At 37.0% G+C, this 17,709-nt stretch overlaps 1 protein-coding gene across 1 annotated transcript in view; it reads left to right on the top strand.

The window, feature by feature from the left end:
- The window catches only part of Dph6 (diphthamine biosynthesis 6), a 110,860-nt gene extending 94,531 nt beyond the window's left edge, over window positions 1-16,329 (top strand). Inside the window, exons 6-9 of the mRNA XM_041679003.1 lie at window positions 283-344; window positions 10,399-10,493; window positions 13,752-13,839; window positions 15,225-16,329. Of these exons, the coding sequence (XP_041534937.1) occupies window positions 283-344; window positions 10,399-10,493; window positions 13,752-13,839; window positions 15,225-15,278 (299 nt within the window). The 3' untranslated portion in view covers window positions 15,279-16,329. The remainder of the gene's footprint in view (window positions 1-282; window positions 345-10,398; window positions 10,494-13,751; window positions 13,840-15,224) is intronic.
- Window positions 16,330-17,709: the final 1,380 nt, after the last annotated feature.

The following is a 17,709-nucleotide window of genomic DNA, read 5'->3' as shown; positions in this document are numbered from 1 at the left end:
CTTTGAAATTATACTATTTTCATGTTAATTAAAATTCCTGAAAAAGAAAGTCAAATTGAAGGAAGCATCTGCCCATTGAAATAAACTAAATCTTATTTTTTTTAGGAGCAAGAAATCCAGCTATCTTAGGGAAATAAGAAAGTAAATGCTGGTGACGTACATTTAACTTTAAAATCAAAACAATATAAGAAACATACACATTGCTTTCCTAGGAGTGATGGGGTCAGGGGAAGGGAAGTCTGCCTTTACACTTACTAGAAAACTTTGCCCTTTCTTCCACAGGCTTAGATCCTGATAAGCATCTTGGGAAAACCCTGAATGAAATGGAGCCTTATCTTTTCGAGGTAAGAATTTATGTTCATCTTTAAAATATCAGTATCTGAAGGAGGAAAGTATTATCCTAGCATAATGACGATAAGAATAGATTTTGTTTTAGAAAGGCTTAGATGAATTCATTTTATGATTTGTGGAAAGGTTAAAGTTCACAGTATATATAGAAGTGTGCTTAAATTTATATAAAATTATTACTAGTTTGTTGGCTCAAACTAGAAAGAGGCTGTAATCGCAGGGTAAGTCAGCGCAAAGAAACCCCTTGAGGACATGTGCTTTGTTAAAAGGGACCCGCAAATTGCTTGAGTAGCGCTGTGCTACCAAAGCCTCTGCAGCGGCTGTCTGGAGCTCACTGTGTCTAGTCAAGACTTTCCAAAAGCAAAGGAATTATTCCAGCCTTTCAGATAACCTCCTTTGTCTTTACATTGTCAAGTCCAAAGTGGGTTCTACATACTAAAATAGTATTTATTTCATTATTCCTCCATGTTAATTCTGTTGAATTGCTTTTGCGATTGAGGACAGGTGTTGGGTTTGACACAGCACAGGTTCAGTCACTGAAGCAGTATGATTGTTAGATTGTGAGATTTTTAACTTACAATCAAGATAGAGATAGACAGTGACTGTTTTTATGGGAGAGCTAGGCTCTGCCTAGTGTTCTGTCCTATACCTCACTTCCTTGTGTCTCTGGGTGTTGTCAAGGAGAACAAGGAGAGTTGCAACTCTCCATAATAACTCCATGAACTTCATATTGTTCCTTGGAATTATTTGTAATTGGATATTTTGTGGTTTAACAGTATATACCAAATGCCTAAAAGTCCCTAAAATATTAATTCCTTCTTTGAGTAAATGAAACTACATACTTGTTTTGTGACGAACAGAGAGTAAAGATGAAAAGAAAAATAGGAAAAGTATACACTTATGACAAATTATGTTTGGTTTCTAGAGAAATTAGTGTCATTTGAGATTTTTGTTTGCTTGCTTTCTGTGTGCACATAAGCATCTTGCAGCCATTTGTTTCACAGGCCATGGTTCTATCTGTAGTCATATCTACTCACTGCCACCAGACTGAGTTAGCTTCTTTCTCCCAAAGCAGTATTGACATACAATGAAGTCAAGTTTTCGAAAGTGAAAGAAAGGAAGTGAAAGACTGTGGCTTTGACAAAAGGAGTTTTAGAAGCCCTCTCTAGATTTCGACATTATGAGTTGAAGGATTCTACAGCAAAACCAACTAAGTAGGGCAGCTATAGCTAATAGTAATGTACTATGTGTTCCATAAACCTGGGTGGAAGGAACTTGACTGCTTTATATAAAAATATAGCTAATTGAGAATATAAGTTTGTTTACCCTTAAAATATATGATACGCGCATATTTTGAAGTATTATATGATACCTCATTAGTATGTCCAATTCTGTGTTTCTGTTTAAAGGCGTTTTTAATTCTATGAGAAAAACAAAATGTTCTTAATGTTTTAGAAAGTGTGAGGATGTTGGTTATGGGTAAACCAGGATATTACTATATAATATTCAGACACAAAAATGACATGTAAGCCATGTATAATTACAATACACATATGTATATGAAGCAGTACATTTTATCTTTACACTTAGGGCTTAAACCAGAATATCTCATTATGTATATATATAAAGACTGCAAAATCTGAAAATAAAATCTGAAAATTTAAACACTTGTGGTCCCCAGAATTTTAGCTATTCACTGTATACCAACACATAATGCAGAAGAAACAGTTCTTCAAACATTAGTCTCCTATCTTGGGAGTATATCTTAACTAAAGCTTCTCTGGGGAAATAGAACCACATGTTTAAATGTTTAGAATAATGAAGTAAGGATTAATTATCTAAACAGGGGGCAGTAAATGAAGACTTTCGAGGAAGGCAGAACAATTATTAAGTAGTTTGAGCAGCAGTACCTGATTGTAGTATTTAAAGAGGAGCATATAAGTCATGTTAGTTCCCAGCTGTCCTAATTTGTGGCCCTCACACTTTTCTAAATGTATATTGTAAATGAGCTCTTGGTCTCTACTGTCATGTGATACTTGTAGAATTGAATGTTGAGTATTTTCAGAATCAACCCATGTTACCAGTTCTGTGCAAACTGCTGCGGTGGGAGGAAAACAAATTGAACATTTTGCGTTTTTCATGGAATGTGTACTATAGCAAGTAAGGGAAGAAAAACTCTAATAACCTGTATCAGATAGGAACCTGGTTCCTAATGTCAGCCAGGTAGGAGCTGCTAGATGCAATAGGGCCACAGATCCTGGAATAGTGGATAAGATCTTAAACAGATTTGAATGATGGGTGAAATTTACCTGGGCAGTGGCCACAAAGTAAATCAATATGAATGAAGACTCATTAGCAGGAAGGCACACAGAGACAAGAAGAAACTTGATCTAAATGAAATTAAACTGGTGTTGATAGATTGGTAAGGAAAAGGTAAGATGGAAATGTAGGGCAGTCTTGAAGGGCCTACCGGTATAGGCCAGGCAATTTAGGATAAGAATAAGATTCAGAGGACTCCTCAACAGCAATTCATGCTATTACAAGAAAGGTGAGGAAACATAGTCTGCAGCTGTTCACGGATTAGCAGAGGAAAAATGGGAAGTAAAGTCCATGAAACTGTTTAGGAAGCAGATATGATAGAACTATATGGAACTAATGTGACAGGAAGACGAAAAGACATTGGCATCAAAATTTGCACAAGCTGAAAAATGAAGAACCAACAATTACACACAATATCAGCAATTGCTCACATGCGATGAAGGTAATCAGAAGCACTTATTATTATAGAAGGCAGAAGGGTTTAGTGAAAAATCAAGACAAGCTTGGTTTTTGTTTGTTTTGTTTCAAGATAGGGTTTCTCTGTAGCTTTGGAGCCTGTCCTGGAACTAGCTCTTGTAGACCAGACTGGCCTTGAACTCAGAGATCTGCCTGCCTCTACCTCCTGAGTGCTGGAATTAAAGGTGTGCTCCACCATGGCCCGGCCACAAACTTAATCTTAAACAGACTAGATTTCATGTTATAACATATACCCCGAAGACAAATGTTTTTAACCAATGACACTGGTGTGCAGTTGAGATGGTCAGACAGAAGGCTAAGGTTGTTATTTGTCGGTACTGCATGTAGTAGGTGAGTAATCCTCACGTGCTTCTGGTCTCTTTGTCAAGCAGCTGTGGAACGTTGCTTTCATTCTACCCTATTACATGAACTTCATTGTCTCTCGTAGTTGAGCCTTGTAGTAACTCAATGCTGACTGCATATCATGTGCTAAGTGGTCTTTATTCATGACTAGTTAATTATCTAACAAACCTATGAGGATACAAATTCTGGCATCTGTCTCTGGTGGGGCTACATGGCTTCCCTCTGACTCCACCTTTCTTTCTCCCAGCATTCAGTTTAGTTTTCCCCACCTACCTAAGTTCCGCCCTGCTATAGGTGCAAAGCAGTTTCTTTCTTCATCAATGATAATCACAGCATACAGAGGGAAATCCCACATCAATAGCTGATTTCAGAGAATGAACTGTTCTACTCAGAAGTCATTTTGAGGTCTAATTAAAATAGGAATAACCCTGCCTTAGCCATAGAACAAGTAGTATGAATAGTAATGTTAGCAGCAGGAGAATACCATCAGCCTTGGAGAAGCCAGAAGAGTAATGCATATGAGAGGGACTGTATTGACAAAAGAGCTTACTACAAAGAGCTCATCAAGGGGTATGTGTAACTTAGGAACAGCAGTAGGGAAAAGGAATAGGAAAAGAGTGTCTTCAAATCTGTAGTAATCTGGAAGCCCACGAAAGGCTGTCAGAAAGACGTGAGAGGTGAATAACGTTACAGACCACATAAACTGGAAAACTATAGAGCAGTTTGATTCGGACAATAAATGGATAGCAATAAGCAGACGATCATCCACTCATTTTTCTAATGTAGAAAGGTGAAAATTTTCCTAATGCAGAAATACATTTCACTAATCATTCATGCTGATGGCATTCAAAATTAACTTCTCAAAACAAGATACCTTGACATTTGAGCAGAATTAAAAAAAAATGTCACTCTGACCTTCTTTGCTCTTGTCCCGAGAGCAGTCAATGAAGGAATGCCTTGATCTTCCTCTAAAGTAATCATGGGACTTCCATTGCAGGTGTGCCCTCTCTATATGTTGAGGAAGCTAACATGAACTAGCCTGAACAGACAATCAGTATGCTCTTCTATACAGGATCTGTTTGTCTGATCACACTGCAAACCTTTATATCTAAGCCAGTAGTAGGTGATACCCAAAAAATAAGTAAATCCTCTGACTCAATGTATACAGTATGAGATTATATATGTTAAAAATTCCATCTGTGAAATAAAATCGTGTTGCTTTGTATAAGTCCTGTGGGCTTCTCTAGGAGAGAGTGAATGAGAAGTCCATTTGATTTGGCACTCTCCATCTTAAGTTGAGTAACAGAAAGTGGGATTTGTTTAAAAACAAAGCTTCATGATTTAATAAAAAAGTTTTATAGTTAATGTTAATATTATATGTTAAGGGGATAAAAATTTAAACATGGAGATTATAAACCCCTTAATTTTAGTTCTGTAATTACTTTTCTACATATAACATTATTGTAAATGTGTATATGTAAGTAGATATGCCCCCTAAACAAACTCATGTAAGTCATTCCCTTTTCATATGTTGGGAATTCGCTTTTAAAATGCTGAGATTCCAGAATATTTCTATGAGCCATGAAATGGCCCAAGATCAGCACATTTGCTCAACCAGTTTGTTAAAAACCTTACTCTAATAATGAAATGAAAAACCAATATTACTCAAAAAATTGTATCTAGAGGATAATATGTAAATACTTATGAAGCATTAAACATGCTTTTATGCAGTGAAAGTTACATTAATACATATATAAAAGTTATCTTCTTTCCTTATGAAAAGCAGTCTAACTGGTTAGAAAATAGTAACTTACTTCTTTTTTTTTCTTTTTTTTAATTTATTTATTTTTTTATTGAAAAAAAAATTTCTGCCTCCTCCCAGCCTCCCATTTCCCTCCCCCTCCTCCCACTCCTCTCCCCCTCCCCCGACTCCTCTCCCCCTCCCTCTCCAGTCCGAAGAGCAGTCAGGGTTCCCTGCCCTGTGGAAAGTCCACGGTCCTCCCCCCTCCATCTAGGTCTAGGAAGGTGAGCATCTAAACTGGCTAGGCTCCCACAAAGCCAGAACTTGAAGTAGGATCAAAACCCAGTGCCATTATCCTTGGCTTCTCATCAGTGCTCATTGTCTGCAATGTTCAGAGAGTCCGGCTTTATCCCATGCTTTTTCAGTCCCAGTCCAGCTGGCCTTGGTGAGCTTTCAATAGATCAGCCCCACTGTCTCAGTGGGTGGGTGCACCCCTCACGGTCCTGACTTCCTTGCTCATGTTCTCCCTCCTCCTGCTCCTCATTGGAACCTTGGGAGCTCATTCTGGTACTCCAATGTGGATCTCTGTCTCTATCTCCTTCCATCACCAGATGAAGGTTCTATGGTGATATGCAAGATATTCATCAGTATGGCTATAGGATAGGGTCATTTCAGGTTCCCTATCCTCAGCTGAATTGTCCAACCACTTTGGAAATCAGTATGGCAGTTTCTCAGGAAATTCGGGATCAACCTACCCTTTGACCCAGCAATACCACTCTTGGGAATATATACCCAAGAGATGCCCTATCATATTACAAAAGCATTTGTTCAATTATGTTCATAGCAGCATTATTTGTAATAGCCAGAATCTGGAAACAACCTAGATGCCCTTCAATGGAAGAATGGATGAAGAAAGTATGGAATATATACACATTAGAGTACTACTCAGCGGTAAAAAACAATGACTTCTCGAATTTTGCATGCAAATGGATGGAAATAGAAAACACTATCCTGAGTGAGGTGACTCAGACCCAAAAAGATGAACATGGGATGTACTCACTCATAATTGGTTTCTAGCCATAAATAAAGGGCATTGAGTCTATAATTTGTGATCCTAAAGAAGCTAAATAAGAAGGTGAACCCAAAGAAAAACATATAGTTATCCTCCTGGATATGGGAAGTAGACAAGATTGCCAGGCAAAAAATTGGGATCTTGGGGGTGGGGGGTATGGGGGTAAGGGGAGATGGGGAGAGAAAAGTGAGAAGGGGAGGATGGGGAGAACTTGGGGAAACGGGATGGTTGGGATAAAGGAAGGATGGATATGGGAGCAGGGAAGCATATATCTTAATTAAGGGGGCCACCTTAGGGTTGGCAAGAGACTTGAACCTAGAGGGGCTCCCAGGTGCCCAGGGCGATGTCCCCAGTAACTTATTTCTTGTGATTTTGTTTTTTTATTTTCGAGACAGGGTTTCTCTGTAGCTTTTTTTGGTTCCTGTCCTGGAACTAGCTCTTCTAGACCAGGCAGGCCTCGAACTCACAGAGATCCTCCTGCCTCTGCCTCCCGAGTGCTGGGAATAAAGGCGAGCGCCACCACTGCCCGGCTCCCAGTAACTTATTTCTTAATCAAGCAAAATACAGAAAAGTAACAAGTGTGTTCATCTTACCCATTGGCCATATGATCTCTATAAATTTCTGTGTTAACTCAACTTTCCAAATAATTAAATGTGAGGGAAGAGGAAAATAGTGACATCACCTATTCAATGTCTAATAAAAAACACTGCATTAGATCTCGAAAAATGGAAAATTTTTATCCTGTTTCCGAGAATAGAATAGAAGACATCAGTGACTTTTCCTTCTTATTCTTGATAGACAGGGGCTATTTGTTTCCTGTTCAAATTTAACTTGTCACTGCATGCCAGTCAGGCTTTTCTTATGGAGCATGCTCACATCTGATCCATAATGATTCTCAGAGCAGGATAAGGTACCATAGACTGATTGTCTATGTTGAAAAGAAGGAGACTCATTTGGGTCTTATGTTCCTCACTTTGAATTTTACTTTATAAAGTTATTTTTTTTTAATTTTCTCAAGTCAATCAGAATCTTTCCAAATCTGCCAATTACTCCAGTGCCTATATATTCATATATAGGACAGGACAGAATGCTGGAAGCCTTTGGTTATGACTTAAATAGTTAATTTTACTGAGAAAACAGTGATTGACCACCCAAGATTTTGAGCAGAATGTTGTACATATAGCATTAAGAAAAATATTGAGGGAATTGGAAAGGTGAATATAGAAGGCAAGAGAGGAACTTGTTTTTGAGAGTTGAGTTGCAAAGTGGTCATCAGAGCCTTAAAAGTGGTGCATTCTCTTCCTTGTTCATGGCCATGCTTCTAGTGTACATGATAGAATCTGCAACTGCAAAGTTCTTGGTAGAGCTTTCAAGTCAATAAATGAATTAATGAACTTTCAAAAATCAGCCTGCATGTAGAACAGAAGCACAGACTTAAGCTCTCCACTAGTATTTCAACCCTTGTTTGCATTGTTGTATTTAGAGAATTAGGGTGTGGGGAGATAAGAACATTTCTTTTATGCATATTAAATTTGAAGAATGTAAAGGAAAGGAAAAAGTAAATCTTAAAAAGAGATGGAAAAGAATAACAAAATTTTATTATGATGCTAAACCAAAGAGAAACATCATTTGGTTTTTTCCTTGTAATAATGCTGGCAGAATATTATCGAGGAGTAGCTAAGTAGAGCATGTGATATTTCCAGTTTGAAGATGCAGCCAGAACTGAGATGAATGAGGACTATTGCTACTTTGTGTGAACAGTATAAACATGATTTCAAGTCTTATAAAAATACATTAAAGGTATACTTCATGAATATTTCTCTGGAATCTATACTTTTGGATCCTAAACTTATAGAAACTTATGGAAAGTGACATTTTCTGTACCATGGATATTTCGTGCTTTTATACTACAAGAATCTTGTATTTTAGTAGAGTACCAATTCTCTGAACAAAGTAGATATGATTAACTTTCACCTCTGAAGAATATACTATCACGTTATCAAGAACCTTAGAATTTGTGTTTATAACTCACTTGTATTATAGCATGAAGCTAATTGAACTTAGAGAAGCAACAGAAATATCAGGATTCAGTAAGAATACTTAGTGATTTGTCAGTCTTAGAGACCACTAGGGCTTTTATCCAAATTTCTTAACTAGAAAGCTATATTTCTATATTGGTAAATTAATAATAGAGAAGGAAAGAAGGTGCTAAATATTGGTTGATATAGGCAACATCATGGTTTAATCATTATTTTGTGGCACTGCTATGTGAATGCATTATATTTGTGGTGAATTTCAAGAACTAAAGAAAGTGTTTTGTTTTTTATTTTTTAATGTCTCAATGCTGCTCAATAAACATTTGTTGAAGAGATAATTGATAGGATAAATGAATATTAATAATATTTACTATAACTGAGGATATTGCAGAGCACATACAGATGTCTTGTGTACCTCTTGAAAGCAAATGTTGAAGTAACATTGCAGCTTATGTTTCCTTTACAGGGACTAACAGAATCACTTCTATAGGCTGTAGCAGTCCCACAGACTTTATCACTCCAGTTATTCTTTGTATTACAAAAACAACAGAGAGTTTCAATGAGACATTTGGCAGTGAAGAAAATCTAAGTATTGATCATATATACTCTCCACATAATCTGGGCAGTGAGTCATAAAGGTGAAATTAGAAGGTCCATGGTGGGAAGTTGTTAGAAAATCAGTTGAACACCAAGTGCGGAAGAAATAAATACCTGGAAATCCATATCTCATTATTATTGCTGTATGGTTTTTATTGCAGAAAAGGCATTAATTTAATTTAGTTTGGTATGACAAAGCAGTCTTGTCCTATTATTTGGTCCCATAGGGACCACCTCTCATCATTTGGCTCTGCAGAGTCTCTGCTTTATGAGCCAGGCAAAAGTTTCTCTATCTTGCCCTTTGGAGCCCTTATAGAAAACACTATCCAGTTCTCCTCCACACTCTCTTTGCTGTTTGGCTTTACAATGTGTCTTGCTTAGGGCTTTTATTGCTGTGAAGAGACACTGTGACCACAGCAACTCTTATAAAGGAAACATTTAATTGGGGTGGCTTACAGTTCAGAGGGTCCTTCCATTATTATCATGACAAGGAACATGACAACATGCAGACAGACATAGTGCTTGAGGAATAGCTGAGAGTTCTGTATCTTGTAGGCCACAGGAACTCAACTGATAGACTCAGCAGTATCCTGAGCGTAGGAAACCTCATATCCCACTCCCGGAGTGGCATTCTTCCTCCAACAAGGCCACACCCACTCCAAAAAAGCTACATGTCCTAATAGTGCCACTCCCTGTGAGGTTATGGGGGCTGGTGCATTCAAACAACCCAGTGTCATTCACATCACTTCTGACTCTCAACGTGAGGAGTAGAATGCTCATAGGTCTACACTGAAGCCACGAAGTCAGAAGAGTAGCACAAGTACAAAAATCCTCAAGTAAGCTTGTAACATGCAGGGAAAACTGAAGACTTAAGAAGTAGCCACGTCATTGATAGTAAGGAAAAGGACTCCTGCCTCCAAGCTGAAAAGATTTGGACTTTTGGCACCATTGAGCATGAAAAGCTATTACATTCTGAAGCAAGGAGCCATAGAACTGTGATGGCAAAACTTCCTACAGAGAATCTGAAAGATCAGTATCAATGACAGCCTGTGCAAGCGACCTCAACACTGATGCCCAGTGTGTATTAGCCGTAGGGCTTGTACTCAGTATCAAGATTACCACATAATGGCTTATAGTGAAAACAAATAAGACGGGTTTGATTGTTTGTTGCTTTGGAGCTTTTTAGTTTATTTTGTTTTTTCTTGCTTGCTTGCTTTTTTATTTCCAGGTATTATTAGATAGCTTCATAAACTGAACCTTATTAAAACATAAGAACTTTTTAAAAAGACTTTCTACAACTTTGGAAATTCACTGTTTTTAGTATCCTATAATAGTCCTTCTGTAGCCTACAATATATTTTAGAATCAGTATCCTGAATTAGTTTTTAGGAGTGGATAATCTGCTAAATGAGTATTTTGAGGGTATTATCTTAATGATTCCTTTTCTTTGTTTTTCATGATCCTCAGCTTTCTAAGAAGTATGGTGTCCACGTATGTGGGGAAGGTGGCGAGTATGAAACATTCACTTTGGATTGCCCTCTATTTAAGAAGAAAATCATTGTGTAAGACACCATTTCAGCTTCTTCCCTTTTCTTAAATTTAAGTGATAGAAGCAACTCAGCATTTAGCTTGAGGCAGCTTTGGTTGGAAGAAATAGAACATGTCCCTAAAGTTCACAAACACTCAATTTGTTTAATCCCAAGGAAGTCGTGTGAATACTTAAATCAATACCCGACAAGGATAGGCCTTCATAGAAGGCTGTAAACTTTTTAGACATTGCACTTTCGTTTACTTGCTGATTACGGCTTGCAGTAAAACTGGTGCCTACACACTGACACTTTTATCCTTTCCTGAAGTGTGAATTGCCTGTATTATTTATCTTTCATTACAGCTACGTTTGATAAACTACCACATCAGTAGCCCGTGGGTTCCATTAACTCCGTCCTCTTTTTCCTCTTTCTTGGCTTTAACAAGTTAGAATGATGAGACTAGACATTTCTATTGAGTTCTGGGGGAGGGGTATTTTTACATATAAACTTTTTTGAAGCAGATTCAGTTTATTATGAGCAGTGTGGTACCTCTGCCATAAATGGTAAAAGTTGGTAAATGAGACAATGGGAACTTAGTCTAGTTCATCACCTTATTAGCTATGTTATGTGTCTGCTGGAAGAGTATTTCCTGTGTTGTTTTTGTTTTGTTTCTCCTACACTCATGCTTCCTGAAAAAGATGCTTGATGAATGACTAGCTCTGCTACTCTCCAGCATTAAGCTGGACTGTGGTGCTGCAGACCTTGAATCCCAGCATGGGAGGCAGAGAGGCAGGTGGATCTCTGTGAGTTTGAAACCAGTCTGGTCTACAGAGAGTTTCAGGACACCCAAGGCTACAAAAAGAAACCCTGACTCTGAAAGAAAACAAACAAAAAGATTTGAATTCTTTGAACAATTAATAATGGGCAAGGGAATAATCTCGGTAATTAAGACTAAAACTGTTTCATCCCCAAATCCAGTATTCATGATTTGTTTTCATGTTCTCCTAACTTTTTTTGCATTACTAATTAACATCACTGATATATTTGTCATTTTATCATGGAGTGTCTGTTGTTTCTATCAAACTCTGCTGGTCACTATTGATGCCTATTATTTCTTCCTTTATAAGCTCAAAGTGAAAACATATCTGTGTATTAACTTTGATAGAAGAGAGCAAAGTTATTTCCTAAAAGTTTGTAGATGGGAGAAATTTTTTATGGACATGCAGATCACAAAAGGATTTTGTATACAGGAAGTATACTTCCATGAAACAGTGCTGCTTATTATTAAAAAAATAATTTGCATGTTTGGGAAAACAGAATATAATTGAAAAAGTAAGAATAGATTTACTTATTAACACAAGATTAAACACAGAAAACGAAAAACAAGACATGCAAAGGGATGTCCTTCTGACAGACTGATGACTCTGAGAACCCCAAGGTCTTCATAAACACCTAGTTGTAAGAAGTACTGCTTTCCACTTTGTCGTGAAAGGATCTCAGCATTGTGGTACTTTAACAGTGAAACAATTCAGCATCTTCACCTGGTAGCTATAGCAACTCAAGCTTTATGCAGTTCACGACACACAAATACTAGTCCTGCCACTGTGTGAAAGGTGTCAGAGAATGTCTATTAAGTAAGAACCTTCTTCCTGACAAGTTCCCTTCCTGTTTCTCTGTATGTCTGTATATGAGTCTGTCTGTATGCCTCTCTCTCTCTTTCTCTCTCTGAAAGCATCTTTATGTTGATGTAATCTGTGAAAGCTAGTTATATCTTTTTATCCAAAACCTGATTTTTAAAGGGTCAATTTATATAAGTTTCTTTTCTTCCAACATTGTCTGTTTAATGTTATTTTATTCAAATATGCATAGATGCATTTTTAATAGTAAATATTCATGAATATGTATTGTTTTTAATCATCAAATATGCAGTTTTAATATTTTACATTTTGCAAATGAAACAAACATTTTCTTGTGAAAATTCAGTATTCTGGACTCAAGTATTTTGTGGTTCTTTCTTCATAACTACATAACTTTCTAATGAGTAAAACCTTATTGACATATGTTTTAAGCTAGTTGCAAAGAGTTGAAGAGTCTAGAGAGATGGCTCAGTTCAGCTGTTAAGAGCATATACTGCTCTTGCATAGGACCCAAGTTCAACTCCCAGCACTAACATCTTATAGCTGCCTGTAACTCCAGACCTCCACAGGCATTGTCCAGTTACGTGCACACACCTACACACACTTTAGTTTTAAAATAAAGTAAAAGCATAAAAATAATTTGAATTTTTAAAAATATATATATAGTCAAATTAACTGGACTGGAGAGATGGTTCAGCAGGTAAGAACATCTGATGCTCTACCAGAGGACCCAGGTTTGATTCCTAGAACCTATATAGTGACTGAAAACCATCTTTAACTCCAGTTACAGGGAATCCAATGACCTTTTCTAGGCTCTGTGGGGACCAGACATGCACATGGTAATATATGCAGACTAAACACTCACACACACAAAATGAAAATAAATCAATCTGGTTTTTAAAAGAAGGAGGAGGAGGAGGAGGAGGAGGAGGAGGAGGAGGAGGAGGAGGAAGAAGAAGAAGAAGAAGAAGAAGAAGAAGAAGAAAAAGAAAAGAGTTAAAGATGAGCTTACCAACCTTGCAATGGCCAGCTGCTAATAATATAACCAATGGAAATGATTCATGAGAAATTAAAAGAGATATTTGGAATTTCTATTTTTATATTTTCAGTTGAATTGAGAAACATTATTGCTGTATTAATAAACAAAAATAGTTATTAATTTCACAAATAATCTTAGTTATTTATATTTACAGGGTATCGTTATTCAAATTTGAGTAAATTTGCATGTGCCCATATGGAGGCAGCAAGCAGTTCGTACAGTGTTACCTGAATGTAGTAATTATCCTGTCAAATAAGCAGTGTTGATAGCAGTGACCCTACAGTGTGAAGAGTGCAGCCACCTCAACCAACTTGCCTTTGTGAAGGATGACTTAGACTGTGTCTGAAGCACCGAGTCTTAAAAATAAAGGCACATTGAAGACCAAGCAATGACGCTTAATGTTTAGCCCATGTCAAGCACATTTGTGAAGTGCAATTGAACAGTTGAGGTCTCCAGAGAGTTGCAGAAACTTAAATGTGAACTGTGGGTCCCTTTACATAGGAAAAGTGTCAGTGTTTCCTAGTATTGGCAGATTTCAGGTGTCTGCTGTTGGCAACTGGAGTGATTAGCCACAGGTATGGATTTGGTAAGTACACTAAATTATCTGTGTTGCAGAGACTCCTCAGAAGTAGTCATACACTCCGCTGATGCATTTGCACCTGTGGCTTATCTGCGACTTTCAGAGCTGCACCTGGAAGAAAAGGTGAGTAACTGTCCAATGGCAGTGATTCAGACAAGTGACAGGTATAGTATAGGTTAGTTCTCTTGTGTGATTCTCTAACAGTAGGCAATGGAACAGAGAAGTAGATTTCAACATCAGTCAACAACTAATACTTTTACAAATACTTACAGTTTTTGAAAAATGTCTAACACAAAAAGCCTTACATTCTGAAGAGACTGAAGGTTAATTGATAAAAGAATGATAAACACTAAGAAGACAAGCACAGTATAAAACCAATAAGTCATCTAGCAGGATAATCAGGTTGCAGTGCATGAGCATTTGGGGAAAGGCTTGATGGTTAGTTAGATTTTCATTATGGAAGGCTTTCGAGGGGAAAAAAGGAGAGAGAAAAGTTCTCTAGACATTATAAATAAGAAAAATGACAAAAAGATGGAAGATGAAACAAAATGCAGGAAAATAAAACAAAGTGTTATTTTCAGTACATTGGTGGTGATCAGGATGGAGCAGATGCCTGTTGAATCTGTCTTTGGGGATAGGTGAAGATATGTATTAGATATTTGTATGAAAGACCTACAGAGTTACCCTCTGTTTTCAGTGAAGTTATGTAAGGAAAAAGAGAGTCATGATAGAAAGCACAAATAATAGGAAAGGGTCTTGTGACCTATTTTCTTGCTTACTTCCTGAGGCACACGCATAAGCTGTCTATGTTTCAGGGAATCACAATGATGTTTTCAGATGAAGATGGCTTCTCTAAAAGTAGAAGGAAAACAGTGGTTCCCCAAATCTCAGGATGAAGTCAGTAAGAAAAGAGTACTTACTAGGGCCAGCAAGACGACTCAGCAATTAGGAGTGTGTGGGAGGAGGGAGTGGGAACTGTGATTGGTATGTAAAATGAGAAGAGATAGTTTTTTAAATAAAAAAAAATAGTGAAAGCATTTACTATGCAAACATCATCACACACACAACACAACACACACAAATAAGTAAATAAATAAATAAATATGCATGTAAATCTCGCAGAAAAAATTAATGATGAACAGGTTTGGATACCTATAGATCATTGGACTGAGCTAAAAGTAGACATTGGTGACCTTTTATCAAAAATTGGTGACATCAAAGGGTTATTTATTCCATCCAAACACTTTCCAAATTTAAAAAAGGACCCCTTATTTTAGACTTCCTCTACTTCTGCTGCCGTGAGCACAGCTAAGAACCTGAAACACTAACCCCTCCCTTAAGCATTGTTCAGCTCGAAGCTTAGCTTCACCAGGTAACCCACTAGGGTTCTCTTGGTAGTTCATTGTCACAGGACATTAGCCCGCTGCAGAGAGCTGTTGTTTCTTTGAGATATGATATTATTGACATTAAGAATTATGTCAAATTTTCATTCTTTTGTTTCCTTGTAGGTGTCTTCAGTACCTGGGAATAACGAAACAACTAATTATATACATCATTCTTGAAAATTTATGGTGCATTTTAAAAATTATTTTGACCAACTTTTCTCATTATGGTTTTGTTCCTTTTCAAAAAAATATAATGGGACATTGATTAACTGGAAAAATTTCAGTTAACTCTTCTCTAATAGTGCCAATTTCCTCACTTTCTTTTTTAAAAGATAATTTCTTTTATTTTTTGAGATTATAATGTAATTACATCATCTTCCCCCTCTCCCTTTCCTCCACACCCCTCTTTGCTCACTTTCAAATTAAAGACTTTTTCCCCACTTCCTGTTGTTATATACATAACCCTTTCTATGTCTCTCTGTTTCTTTTCGTCTCTGCGTCTCTCCCACTTTGTCTCGCTCATTCTACACACACATACACATGCACACTTTCTTAAGTACATAAATACAACTTGCTTAATCTGTAGAAAGATGCCTGTATGTATGTTTTCAGGCCTGGCCATTTCTTATTGGATACCAATTGGTGTGCTCTTTCCTGGGGAAGACAGTTTCTTCTGCTCTCAACATTCCTTAATTGCCTGAAGTCCTTTGTTGAAGCAGCATGGCTGCTGGTGTCCTGCTTGTTGCGCTCATGTTAAGGCAGCCACCTTAGTAAGGCGTCATGGGTGCAGCTTCAGATTCCTGGAAGAAGCAAACCCCATGATCCTCTGGTCCTTAGGTCTTTCTGCCTCCTCTTCACTTTCTTTTTTGATAACAAGTCTCAGGACCTTTTTATTACCCACCTCTCTCTCTCTGACATTTCCTTTTCACACTTCTTTCCTCCCTTTCTTTCTTACCCCATGTCTTGGAGAAAAGGAATCAGAAAATGAAGAAGACTACTCTATCTAGACAAATAAGCTTACTGTAATCAAGGGGTCACCAATGTGATTTTCCAGAATATCATGTATTAATATCAGTTATTAATATGCATTTGGTTCCCTTGTGTCTTGTTATGACTGTTTCTACTTTTGGTGACTGTGAATAAAGCTGCTATCAACATTCATGTACAAATTTTCTATAAATGCAAATTCAGTTCATTTGTATAACTATTAAAGAGCATAATTACTTGATGGTGAATGGTCTGGTTTATTTCCATTGCTATAGTAAATATTCTGACAAAAAGCAACACAGTGGAGGACAGGCTATTTGGCTTTTATTCCAGGACATAGTCTGGAACTCTGGCAGCTAGTCCCATGCATCCACAGGAAAGAGCAAAGAGCTCCTTCATATTGCACTTACATGTTTTTCCTACATTATCCCATACTCCTGTCCATCTCCCCTTGAAAGTTGTGTCTTCCCTAACTTCTCTTAAGTTGGCCACTTGCTCTTTTACTCTTTATATGAATTTCACTGCCTTGTTGCTTTCCCTCTATAGCAGTGGTTACCTGCCTTTCTAATTCTGTGAACCTTGAATACAGGTCCTCATGTTGTGGTGAACCTTCAACCAAAACAAAACAAAACAAAAAAACAATTATTTTTGTTGCTACTTCATAACTGTAATTTTGCTACGGTTATGAATTATAATATAAATACATGCGTTTTTTCGAAAGTCTTAAGACAACCCCTATGAAAGGATCATTCAACCCCAAAGGTGTCGAAACCCACAGGTTGAGAACTGCTTCTTTGTAGTGGTTGGTTCACACAGTTGAACATTGTTTTCTACTTTAAGGAGAAAACTATAAACTATAAACTGCAAACCATGTGTCAAAATGTTGTAAGGTCTTTTAGCAGTCTTGGTCTCTGGACTCGCTTTGAACATCCTTGCTTATCAGACAAAACCAGTTGATACTCCGTTGTTTTGCCATTACTTCCTTCCTCCCTTGACCTTTCTTCTTCTGCCATATACACTTTGCATTCTTCTTCTTTTAACCTGATTGTATCCTAGCCATGGAGCGAAATTGAATTCAAATACTTACATTTAACCACACCAGTTAAATTGTTCCAATGCTTTCTTCTCTTTCTGTGGCAACTTTATTTTAAGCAGTTGTTTTAAGCATTAATCATTTCTACTCTTTTGCAGATTTCTTGTGGACTGGTCCGTTTTCATTTTCTTGTCATCTGAATCAGCTATGAGATCCAGATATAACTTTAAAATTAATTTATATATGAACTGTCATTTTTTTAAACCTCATTTTTTTCTTCATGAAGAGTTTTATATATGCCTTTCTGTTATATATCACACACAAATTTACATCACTTTCCTCTGTAATTATTAGAAAAAGATGTCTAAGAAAGCTGTAGTGCACAATACAAAATATAGAGATTGTTAGTGAACATTTTAAAGATGATACTTAAACACCTTATAATATAAAATAACAAACTTAATTTTCTTAAATTTTATGTTGCTGTAAGTTATTGATTTAAGTATGAAAATGATACCAATTAGACATGAGATCACTAACCAAAAAAAAAAAAAACCCTGAATAATGGAAAGATCTGGATTAAAAATT

This window comes from Microtus oregoni, unplaced genomic scaffold, assembly GCF_018167655.1.
Source record: "Microtus oregoni isolate MIOR12 unplaced genomic scaffold, Mior012 000031F_ref0000149, whole genome shotgun sequence".
Lineage (NCBI taxonomy): Eukaryota > Metazoa > Chordata > Mammalia > Rodentia > Cricetidae > Microtus > Microtus oregoni.
The sequence above is the reverse complement of the archived record's forward strand: the minus strand, read 5'-3'. Positions and strand labels throughout refer to the sequence as shown.